The sequence below is a fragment of the Podarcis raffonei genome, chromosome 15, assembly GCF_027172205.1.
Source record: "Podarcis raffonei isolate rPodRaf1 chromosome 15, rPodRaf1.pri, whole genome shotgun sequence".
Classification (NCBI taxonomy): Eukaryota; Metazoa; Chordata; class Lepidosauria; order Squamata; family Lacertidae; genus Podarcis; species Podarcis raffonei.
In genome coordinates this window covers 6,145,710-6,158,048 of record NC_070616.1, presented here as the reverse complement: position 1 = coordinate 6,158,048, position 12,339 = coordinate 6,145,710, and the positions used below count along the sequence as shown (strand labels likewise).

The 12,339-nt window shown below is 48.5% G+C and overlaps 1 protein-coding gene across 5 annotated transcripts in view; it reads right to left on the bottom strand.

Annotated features, from left to right (window-relative positions):
* Window positions 1-3,690: 3,690 nt before the first annotated feature.
* GGNBP2 (gametogenetin binding protein 2) overlaps window positions 3,691-12,339 on the bottom strand; it is a 30,925-nt gene continuing 22,276 nt past the window's right edge. For all 5 annotated transcript variants that reach the window (XM_053367664.1, XM_053367663.1, XM_053367667.1 and 2 more), the window contains 7 exons: window positions 9,718-9,892; window positions 9,246-9,440; window positions 8,347-8,491; window positions 6,611-6,736; window positions 5,825-5,970; window positions 4,819-5,061; window positions 3,691-3,927 (listed from right to left, as the gene is read on the bottom strand). In XM_053367664.1, the coding sequence (XP_053223639.1) occupies window positions 3,724-3,927; window positions 4,819-5,061; window positions 5,825-5,970; window positions 6,611-6,736; window positions 8,347-8,491; window positions 9,246-9,440; window positions 9,718-9,892 (1,234 nt within the window). In that variant the 3' untranslated portion in view covers window positions 3,691-3,723. The remainder of the gene's footprint in view (window positions 3,928-4,818; window positions 5,062-5,824; window positions 5,971-6,610; window positions 6,737-8,346; window positions 8,492-9,245; window positions 9,441-9,717; window positions 9,893-12,339) is intronic.

Here is a 12,339-nt window from a genome sequence, read left to right as displayed (position 1 = left end):
CTGCCTCTCAGCTTTGCCTCCCTCACAGGGTGGTTTTGGGGATTAAATGAGGGAAAGAGCCATGTGTGCCACCTTGAGCCTCTTAGAGAAAAGATGGAATATTCTGTATACATGCATATCCTGGCACAGTTACAAATTGATACCTCTTTTCTGGAGGTGACTCAGCAGAGGCTGAATTTCTTTATCAGGTCCAGTGGGCTGGCTGTGGCCCTCAGAATTTCTTTATCTGGCCCTCAGAACTCACACCAAGCCACACCTACTCTGCCTAGGCCCCCCTGGACCTGCCCCACACCCCACTTTTTTTGCTCAGCTGAAATGTGAGCTGAATCCCTGATCTCACAGTAGACCCACCTTAACCAGGGCCTCTGAAGTGGATCCTAGGTGCCACAATCAGGGTAGCAGCAGGCCTAACGGGATCCAGGAGTGAGGCCAATTCTATGAGGTGGTGGTGGCAGTGGATGGTGACCGCTGGAACTCATAGGGTGGGAAACAGGGAGTCCAACAGTAGATGGCGCTATAGCCTATGGCAGGTGGAACCAACTGGTTCTAGGTTTGCCCCTCATCTACTGGATTCTATAATGGTAACACTAAGGCAGAAGCTAACAGGCAGTGCCACCCCCTCGACTGGTTGTATCTTTTTATAATAAAACAATGAACAGGGTGGTGATACATTGACTACTGCAATTGACACAATATCACCAAGGCAACTAACTGTAAATGAACAATAAACTTCCATAAAAATGGCAAAAGTCGTTTCTTTTCACAATAGGTTTCATCTTCAACAATTCCAAATGCAGTAACAAAGAGTCCACTTGTGATGTACTCAAATGTCGTTCCGGTAATCAGACATTTCGTCGCTGAAGAGGGAAGATCGTATGTAAATGGCTTAAAGCAGGGGTATATCTGTCCCCATCTGCATGTTTCCATCAAGAGGAGCGTAGAAAGAGGACGATGTCCTTCAGTTTGTTAAATGGTCCATGGACGCCTTTAAATGGTCCTTAAAGACCTCCCTCTTTAAGGCTGCTTTTAAATGGGTAGCCAGTGGCTGTTACTGGGGTTTTGGTCTATATGGTCATATTAATTCACTCTGCTTTCTTCATAGTGCATTGTACTGATTTAAACATAATGAAAAGGCCGTTTTTAACCAGGGGTTTTAAATTATACTGCAGTGTGCATTCTTGCTTTTGAGAAGCAGTTTGTTTGAAATGAGGTTTATGCACTTTTTCAATAAAAGTATTTGTGGTAAAAGCTCACATGGAGATTTGCACTTAAAGGAAATGAGACTTGCAACAAATTGTTGCAGTGCATCTGTCCAACAGGAGCAGTCCCCATTAGTTTAACAGCCTGTGGCTCTGGAACATGTGTGCACGCCTTATTAGACATTAGACTGGGGTATGTGTTTCTTGGAGTGGGGAAGGCAGGTTGCCCTCTTTTTAAAATACAGGGATTGGTGGGTTTTTTTCTTTTCTTTTGCAAACAAGGCCCCCCTTCTCTTTTGGGGGGGCACAAATCCTGATGACTTTAGAGGTGCAGCTTTTCTTGTGTGTCTTTTATAGCAGGTGTGTCAAAACCTTTTCAGAGGCGGAGAAGGGTGTGTGTAGAAGGGAATTTATTCACCTAAAGACTTCCAACATCCCGAAGTCCTATCACGATAAATCCAATACTGGCTTCATCACCTGCCATTCCAGACGAAGCTGCCCATTTTTCTGCTGAAAGGGCCACTCAACTCACTGCTTACGTGAAATGCAGACAGCTCTTCGCTTGATGTCTTCAGCAACTCCATCGGAAAAGCACCCGTTTTGCAACCGTGCAAACATGTTCAGAGTGGTGGTTCGGTTCGTGCCACGGGACGCTGCAAATCACCAGGGGAACGGTCAGGGATTGTGGGAGCCTCACTAGTTCAGAAGATCGATAGCATACCATGGATAGAAAGAGGTTTCGTCAGAGCAGTGGTCTTAGCTAGCTCCACAATGTTCCCATGAACTGGTAAGCGTGACTGTGATCTTTGCCAGCCCTACCGGGAGATGCCTGAGATCTTGGACTTTCATTCATGCAGAGTAGATGCTCCACCACTGGGGTACAGTTGGACTGACAATATATTAAAAAGCAGCAAAAACCCCAAAACCCTTAAGTCAAGAGAACTGTCAACCCAAGACACTCTTGTGTACGGCTTGTCCAAAGTTGGTGTTTAAATACATGAGCCAGTTTTGATGGCCTCCCACCTGGGCCACGGCAATTCCAGCAAGCACGTTATACAATAGATTTGTTTTCAGTTACTTCAAATTTTTCTCACCTTTCTTTCCAAGGAGCTCAAGACATCATACAAGGCTCTCTCCCTCTCCGGTTCCCCTAGTATTCAGAGCCGATACTGGAAGTAGGATGCAGCCATTAGTAGCTTTATCCTCCGTGAATTTGCCTAATCGCCTTCGCTACCCTCTTGTGGAATGAAGGTTTGGTAGTGTATTGTCTTGTATCACATCTGGCCTCTTCTCTATGTCTTTGCCCCGCTTGGCATCCAATGGGTTCACAATATGCTGCCATCTGCGCTCTATATTCAAAGCAGTACCATGCCCCTTTAAGCAGCCATAGCTTCCCCCAGAGAATCCTGGGAGCTGTAGTTTGCTAAGGGTTCTGGGAGTTGTTAGGAGACCCTCACAGAGCTGCAATATTCAAGAGTGGTTTAATAGTCAATCCTTCCCAGGGAACTCTGGGAATTGTAGTTCTGCAAGGGAAATAGGGGCCCTAACAACTCTCAGCACCTGTATGAAACTACAGTTCCCAGGATTCTCAGGGGGGAGCCATGACTGTGTTGTGCAGATTGGGGGGGGGGCTTAGAAGTGAATGGTTGTGAGCTGCTCTAAGAGCAGGATATAAACAAAAAATCAACTACAAATAGTAGTCCCAAGGTAGGGGTGATTAACCAGTGGCACTCCAGATGCTGTTGGACTCCAACTCCCATCAGCCCCACCAGCCAGCAGAGAGGAATGGTGGGAGTTATAGTCCAGCACCAACTGGACAGCTACAGATTTCCCAGCCCTCTTCTAACATAGGGAAAACATGCCTGGCTCTGGAGACATTTCAGCACTCTTTCACCGCAAGGAGTAGAAACATGCACACCTTTTTTTGTTTGATTTTACTATGCATATTAATAAATATTCTTTATTTTTAAATTTTGCACATTGCGCTTCAACATATTACATCCAGAACATTTTTTTCCTCTTTTTGCAAATGGATGTCTACTTTGTAAAATCTTTATATTGAGTTCATTGTCATTTCTGTACAGAATTATAAGTACAACATTACTTTTGCCACTAAGTTGCTTTTTTTTTGTCTGTTTGTTAAGTGTCACAGTTAAGAGAAACATTGAATGAAAAGACAGAGAAAGAGAAAGACAGAGAGACAGAAATGGCTTAAATTATGAAGGTCTAAGGGCTTGCCTCAATCTAGCCAAAACTAAAGATCCAAGCCTGAAACAGGGTGCCAGGAGGGGTGGGAGGGGGAAGAAACCCAAAATTAAAAGTTATCACCTCCACCAGCCTCCTGCACAGGAGTGGGGGCATCAGAGAGAGAAAAAGAACGAAAGGAAACAGAAAGCCACATTGATTTTTTAAAGGTAAGATTTTTGTTTAGTTGCTAAAGAAAGTGTTTTGTTTTCGAAGACAGAAAAGGCGCAGTAGTCGTCTCGAAAGATTTCATTGAAAGACAGAGCTAATTTTATTGGGTTTAGTTCGCTCCGGCTGTCGTCAGCCAGCCGCTACAAACCGGCCTCCTGTGATCGTTCAAGCGGCAGTATTTGTTAAATTTCTCCTTCAGGTGCTGGCGGTACTGCTCTCTATTGCTGTAGAAAGACTTGTTGTTCGCCATGAACGACTGGATCTCGTCTTGCGAGATGAAGATTTCCTCGTCGGAAGTGCATTCGGATTCATCCTGCAAATGAGAAGAGGCGGCGGAGGGAAGGTGAAAAAAAGGACACGCCGGGCACCCCGATGCTGGTCTCAACCCTACTTTCTGCCCGTTTCTTAAACTTAACAGGTGGCATTCTATGTTAGTCCTATTCAGAGTGGACCCGCTAAAAGTTAACAGAAAGGTAGAGTCGGAAGGGATTCCCCCAGGGTAATCTGATCCAATGCAGGAATCGTATCTACAGAATTCCTGGCAGATTGCCACCTGACCTCTGGTTAGAAACCCCCAGAGAAGGAAAGCCCCACCACCTTCTTCAGGTGAATGTTGGAAGGCTTAGGACAGATAAAATCGTTTCTCAAGCAGCGCATAGTGATAGCTACCAACTTGGGTGGCTTCAAAAGAAGATGGGACAAATTCATGGAGAAGGAGAGGGCTATCGATAGCGACTGGCCATCAGCTTGGCCACTGTGAGGACAGGATGCTGGAACTAGATGGGCCACTGGCCTGAACCGGCAGGCTTGTCGTATGTTCTTATTCAAAATGCAGAGCCGATATTTGAGGAACTGGTGGCTGGGCCTAGGAAACTCGCCACGGTCTAAACCGCTGGTCCATGGGCAATGGGAGTGTGCTTTGCTTCACCAAAGAACAACCGGAAGCTCACTTGGAGATCGTCAGGTAAGGGTGAGGTTCTCGCAAAACAGCCTGGTGGGCCAACTGGGGAGGCCTGACGGGCTGCATTCGGCCCCCGGGCTGGACATCTCCCACCCCATGGCATTTTAGTTAGCCCAAGTTGCTTAAGGCTCAACACTTCAGCAGCCAAAGTTTTGAGGACGGCTCGGCAGCTAAGAGGCAAACCAACGCAGCCCTCTCGGCACCACCATCCACCCAGAAAAGGAAGCCTCTCCGGCTACTTACGAGGAGTTCCACCAAGCTCTTGGCACCTTTCCCAGAGTCTGGAGCGGAGGCTGCATCTGGAAGTTCTGCGCACGACAGCGCCGTTTTCCTGTGCTCCAACCATGGCTGCCCGCCCTTCTCTGCGCGACAGCAGGTGTCGCTGTGCGGGTCTTTGGTCTTGTCCCGGTGGAACTCCGTGTGCGTGGCATTGCCGGAGCTCTCGTGACTACTCGGGTCTATGGCGCAGTTGCTCAGCTTTTGGATCTGAAGCCGGAAACCCGTGTCCAGGGAAGGAAGGGAGGGTTACTCATTTATAGGTAAAGGTAAAGGGACTCCTGACCATTAGGTCCAGTTGCGGACGACTCTGGGGTTGCGGTGCTCATCTCGCTTTATTGGCCGAGGGAGCCAGCGTAAAGCTTCTGGGTCATGTGGCCAGCATGACTAAGCCGCTTCTGGCAAACCAGAGCAGCGCACGGAAACACCGTTTACCTTCCTGCCGGAGCAGTACCTATTTATCTACTTGCACTTTGATGTGCTTTTGAACTGCTAGGTTGGCAGGAGCAGGGATCGAGCAACGGGAGCTCACCCCATTGCGGGGATTCGAACCGCCAACCTTCTGACTGGCAAGTCCTAGGCTCTGTGGTTTAAGCCACAGTGCCACCCGCGTCCCTTACTCATTTATACCTGCACCCAAATTAGGAGCAACTGGCGATGCGCATGGAGTCACCCTCCTGGCAGCGGCTCTGCTGCCACTCACCGAAATGGGGCAGGAGCCGGGGAGGGGAAGGGCAACCTGGTTATGGCATGAAGCTTGCTGGTGACCTTGGGCAGGTTGCTCATTTTCAGCCTAACCTGCACCTCGCAGGGTTGTGATGGGAATTAAATGGGGTGGGGGAGAAGGACGTATGTCACCTTGAGCTCCTTGGAGGGAAAGCGGGACAAAAATGTGACAAAATGAAAATGCATTCATTGGATTTGGTTTGGCTTCCCCTAGATGACATCGGGCTGCAGAAAACCTCAGACTTACATGTTCGGCCTCGCCCTTCTTGCTTTTCTTTTTCTTCTTCTTGCTCTTGCCTTTCATGTTGTTGTCTTCCGAATTTGCCCAGCACTCCACACAGCTGTCCCCGTCCTCCTCCTTGTCCTCGCAGCGATGGAGGCAGGGGTCATCACCTGCCAGGCAGAAGGTGGTCCACTTTAATGAAAAAGAAACCCTGGGCCAAGCACAACCCTCCAGATCGCTTTCTCTCTGGCCCACGGGGCTGTTCCTAGGAGACACACAGGCCCTACTCTGCACCCTCATTCAATGCTTGCCTGTCCTCTTGGCTTACCTGGATGGTCGAGAGGGGTGTGTGCATGTGTGTAGAATAATAAATACATTTTATTTATACCCCGCCCTCCCCAGCCAAGACCGGGCTCAGGGCGGCTAACACCAAATATAAAACAATTGATTGAAATACAACTTAAAAAATAGGATTAAAATACAACATTGAAATGCAGCCTCATTTCAGCAGAAACTCAGAAACTTTTTGGGGATGAAAACATCAAGTCTTCACCAAGGCTAACTATCCAAAGTGGTCCTACGTGGGCCAGAAAAAGCCAGGGAAGTCCCCAAGTAGGAGTTCCATCACAGAAGGAAAAAAGAAAGAGGGGGAGGGAAGCTACTCTACAAAATTTACATGCATTGCTCTGCTTGCTTTTGCCTCTGGTCCCTGCCCAGCCAGGGCTGATGGGAGTCTCATGGCCTCGGGGGGGGGGGGGGCTGCAGGTGTATCCTACCCCCCTGCCCCATGCCGTTTTGCACCAGACCTACCGTTTTCGTCATGGTTGCAAATCCCTTCGGTGCAAGCGATGTCCGAGCCCTCCCGCGACCCCGTTTCGCTGCCCTCCATGCTGGAGGAGTAGCCACAATCGCTGCCATTGCAATGTGCAGATAAACCTAGAAGGGAGGAACAGAGAGAGGAAGGAAAAAAGGGGATTGCTCAGCAGAGCGAAAACACATTGTGTAGCATCCAGGCTGAGAGTATTCTGTGGATATTGTTTTATTTTTTTACATCTGTATACCAGTAAGAACAATAGTTCTGAAGAAAAATACTACACTTTTGAAAATATCATGCCCTCCTATATTTTAGTAGAGCTAATCCCTCATATTGCAGACATCTGAAGGAAGCCCTGTTTCGGAAACTTTTGATGTTTTGGTGTGTTCCTTTATACACAGTTGGAAGCTGCCTGGAATGGCTGGGGCAACCCAGACAGAGGGGTGGGGTACAAGAGAATACTACTACTAGTAATAGTAATAATAATAATAATAATCTATTATTATTATTATTATTCCAACAGCATTTTCGAATCCTGGTCTGGATCAAGGAATGGATCTGTTGCAAACTATATAAATGACTATGGTACTTTAAATGAGGTGTTTCAAAGGGCATGTGCTGGAGGTAGAATACAACACACAGAGTGTTTTCAGTTCACTTTGTATATACAGTGGTACTTTGGTTCTCAATCTTAATCCATTCCAGGAGTCCGTTCGACACCCAAAACCGTTCGAAAACCAAGGTGCGGCTTCCGATTGGCTGCAGGAGCTTCCTGCACTCAAGTGGAAGCTGCATTGGATGTTCGGCTTCCAAAAAAAAATTTCGCAAACCAGAACACTTACTTCCAGCTTTGCGGCATTCGGGAGCCGATTTGTTCGACAACTAAGCCGTTCAGGAACCAAGGTACCACTGTACTCTTATTTCTGTAAGTATCATGTTGTAGTTCTCTGGTCTGCCAGTAGGTGGCCGTGCTAACTGCAGCATGATGACAGAATGGCTGGCGGGCAAGGAAGCAAGTGGGGCAGGTGTTGGACAGACCAGGTGAGCTGCTGAGGAATGACATTTAAAGGAGGGGGGTGGGAGGCAATTCAGAGTGGCTTGCTTGCAAGGGAAGGTGGTGGTGGGGGTTTGGTGTGAGCTGTGGAGGGAGAGTTGTGAGGGAAGGAGTGGTGGGTTGGTGAGCAGACCCTAGTAAGCATAAAGGTAAAGGGACACCTGACCATTAGGTCCAGTCGTGACCGACTCTGGGGTTGCGGCGCTCATCTCGCTTTATTGGCCGAGGGAGCCGGCGTACAGCTTCCGGGTCATGTGGCCAGCATGACTAAGCCGCTTCTGGTGAACCAGAGCAGCACACGGAAACGCCGTTTACCTTCCTGCCGGAGCGGTACCTATTTATCTACTTGCACTTTGACGTGCTTTCGAACTGCTAGGTTGGCAGGAGCAGGGACCGAGCAACGGGAGCTCACCCCGTCGCGGGGATTCGAACCGCCGACCTTCTGATCGGCAAGTACTAGGCTCTGTGGTTTAACCCACATCGCCACGCACGTCCCCCTAGTAAGCATATATTGTTGCAAAACATTCGTTTCCATATTTCAGAGTAGAAGGGTTCCCTAAAGAGCGCAGACCAGCTCAAAATGCATCAGAGGTGAGGATCAAGAGGAACAGTGCTGAAGTTTTACTGCTTGAGGGGTTTTTTCCCCAAGACGAATCCCACCAAATTCAAACAACATACCTTTCTTTATTTTGGGTGAACCCAGTAAAGTGCCAGCAGTGGGACAAGTGCAGGAAGTGTTTTCGTTGGTCACAATGACCTCGATGCAGCTGCCTCTCTCTTCTGTGCTGCCGCAGGCTTTGCAACCACTTTCCAAGAAGTTTTCCTGGAGGACGAGAGGGAAAACATGGAGGCCAACTGAAGGACAGAGGGCAAGAGACGGGCCTGGACTCAACCAGCGACAAGCCTGTGCAACCAAATTAAAAATGTCATTTGAGGAATTCCTTTTCTCAACGCAGGCAGGCCTGGTGGTTTATTTGTTTATAAGGTATTTATATGCCGCTTGAAATTTAGAGGCAGTCTCTAAGCAGTTTACTAAACAGTGATGAAATACAGCAAAGAAAGAAACTGAGAATTACAAAGCACTGCAATATTAAATGAAAAACTACAGTATAAATCTCAGAACACAAAAATATACTGTAGCAGCATATTTTGAAACATTTTGAGAATTAGAGATCCCTATGTCTGTTAAGACAGATCTGCTGCAACAGCTGTGTTTGCCAACCTGGTGCCCTCTAGATCCAACACTGTTGCTGAAGGCTGAGGTGACCTTGGGGGCTAGGAGCGCCTTTTTCCAGCTATGGCTGCTTCGCTAGCTACAGCCCCTGTTAGGCAGAACTGACTTGGCTTCTGTACTCTGTGCTCTGGTAAATTCCAGGCTGGATTACTGCACTGGGCTCTACGTGGGGCTGCCCTTGAAGATGACTCAGAATCTTCAAGGGGTCCAAAATGCAGCAGCCAGGTTGCTGGCTGCGGTGCCCTTCAGATCTCATATAACCCTTCTGAAACAACGGCATGGGTTGCAGATTCCTTTCCGGACCCAAGCAGTGGACGTACAAAGTTAGAAGGCCAGCACTTACCTTCTCCTGGCTCCTCTCCTTCTCCTCCACTCCTTGCAAGGGAGCGGGGATCTCGCACGCACACTTATTTTTTCTCCGGTTCTTGCGCTTCTGGCGCTTCTTCTCCTGCTTGAGCTCTCGCACCCGCTCCTCTTCGGAGAACTCCTCGCAGAGCTGCTCCAGCCGGCTGATGCCCTGGACTCTTTCCACGGCCATCTGTGCAGGAAAGAAAGAGAGGAGGAAATGCTCAGTTGCATGAGCCTGGGAGCCGAAGGGAGACTTGGTTTAAAAGACTTTCTTTCCCCAAAGCGACTATTATGACATCTTCTCAGCCCAAAATGCAGCAACACACACACACACACACACACACACACACACTCTCTCTCCCTCTTTCCGCCCCACACATTATACGCTCAACTTTTGAACTCCAGTCTTCTCCAATAGCACCTTAGTTGCAGGCAAGTGGGAAAAATCCACCCTGTTTTCTCAGTACCTCGAAACTTTTGCGCAAAGCATCAACGCCAAGGTAGAACAGCATCTGCCAAGTCTGCTCCTCCGCCCTCAGCTTCTGCCAGATGCGGTGCAGCCGTTCGTAAAGATGGATCCCCAAGCAAGTCAGGACCTCCTCTTGGGCGATGTCGATTGTCTTTGCATGTCTCTCCCTTCGCCTGGAGGGTTAAAGGGTTAACGAGAGTTGTTAAAAGGGGAGGGGGTGTTTCCTCCTAATCTGCCAGCCTTGGGCAGATCTCCTGCAACTCAAGTCTGCTTTAGAAGCCATTTTTGGAACAGGGAAAGGACCAGAGGTTTATTTACCAGTGTAAAACCTCAGGACAGCTACCAGGGGGCCAGTTATATTGCTCTTGTTGCAAAATGCTTTTTAAAAGCTGCCTCTAAATACTTGTAACTCATGGCTACTAGTCGCGATGGCTGTGCCCTACCTCCAGTGTCAAAGGCGATACGCTTCTGAATACCAGCTCTGGCCTTCAAAGAAACAGCTCTGAGCATGCTCAGAACCGACTTATGATTCTGACATGGTCTAAGACAGGAATGTCCTCAAAGCAGTCCTGATTCCTCTCTTATCTGTTCCAGGAGCTATGCTGGCCTCATAGGTAGAGTTGGAGTGGGAGCCTTCCCAATGGGATGAATTTCACAGAGTCCAATCAGTCCTATGGTTTTTTTTCTACATAAGACACACATGGGAGCGACTTCTTTGCCATGGCTGTATTTTGGATTAGAACTGGGAGTGATGCAGATATCTGACTGGTTGGCCACTCTGAGAACAGCAAGCTTTGGGTCTGATCAAGGGCTCTTTTGATGTGCTTACGATCTTTGATGGCGGGGAAAGCACTAGATTTAGGGGTGTGTAATAGTAATAATATTGAGAACCATTAAAAAAAAGCATCTGTACCAATCAGAATTAAAACTGTAAAGAGCCAAGTATGCGGATAGTGCAGGGTCCTTCGTTCTAAGCATCAGATAGAGACCTGGCCCTCCCTTTGCATTCTTGATACAAGCCTTAGAACCGGGGGACTACACCATCCGCTTTGTGTGCCCAGCAGGGCTGTGCCTCAGTCTGCCTCTCAAAACAGCAAGTGGTCCTCCAAAGTCACATGGCAGGCTGCTTTTGAAAATGACGGAGACTTTAAAACAAAAACCGACTGTGATGTGGCATGGAAATGGGGCGGTGATGGACGGCGTCTCCGAAGCACCTCTGAAGAGGGATATGGGATGTGGATTTGTTCCACAGGCCACCTTTGACTCGCGCATATGTCACCACAGTGCTGTGCAAGCCTCTACAACCAGGTGGCTGCCGGTGCATGAGGCTTTGACTGAGGGTCCCTACATCTAGGATCATATGGTATCAGGTGTAGGGCGGGGTGGGCCTGGCCTGGCCTGGCCTAAACAGCCTCACAGACCAAATGGGCAGGGTCTTTGTCTTAAAGCCTCAATTCTTATAACGTGCAGATCAAACAGCACTGTGAATTGCAGACAAAGACTACAACCACAGATGTTTTGTGTCTTTGGGAGTTAAAGGTAAAGGTAAAGGGACCCCTGACCATTAGGTCCAGTCGTGACCGACTCTGGGGTTGCGGCACTCATCTCGCTTTACTGGCCGAGGGAGCCGGCGTACAGCTTCCGGGTCATGTGGCCAGCATGACTAAGCCGCTTCTGGCAAACCAGAGCAGCACACAGAAACGCCGTTTACCTTCCTGCCGGAGCGGTACCTATTTATCTACTTGCACTTTGACATGCTTTTGTACTGCTAGATTGGCAGGAGCAGGGACCGAGCAACGGGAGCTCACCCCGTCACGGGGATTCGAACCGCCAACCTTCTTATCGGTAAGTCCTAGGCTCTGTGGTTTAAACCATAGCGCCACCCGCATCCGTCTTTGGGAGTTACGCCCAAGCAAATCAATTGTGGGTACACCTGTTCATCAAGGTGCAATTCAGCGCCCATTAAGCAGTCAACCAGCCCCCACATCCCTGTTTTATCTCCCCCACCCCTACAGGCTACTTTTTGACATGTGTGCAGGTCTGCAGAGCTGTCAATCGCCCGACGTAACGGCTTGCAGAGAGCTGTGTGCAGCATTTTAAAGTCCTGCCAATCTGTGGAGGCTTTGGAAAACTCTGCAAAAGCGCCGATGGTCAGCCAACTGCCAGGTCTTGCAAAGAGCCACTCAGCTGAGTGGAGATAAACTGGAGCCCGGAAAGATATTTGAGTAGCATCATCTAGTTGTAATGCAGTTTATGCCACATGCAGGTTAAGATGCCAGAAAACACACACAGATAAAAAATGGCATTCATTGCACCGTCACCTATGCAGAGGAGAACCCCGCTAGCAAATTGCTTGGCCTAGGAATACTTTGGGTTTCCTGTTCTTGCAACCCAGCATGTGGAGGAAATCACAGCAACCAATTCACAACCGCAATTGCTGAAGCCACTTTGCAAAGAGAAAACTGCCCAGCAACCAGCTGAGAGAGGCATGCTCACTCATTAGCTGACAACTAAAGCTATCCCAACCATGTGCACCTTAGCTCAAAAAATGTAATTTAAAAACTTGTCTTCTTGCACTCCCAACCTAGTTGCAAGCAAGCATGGAGGGGGGTGGAAATGT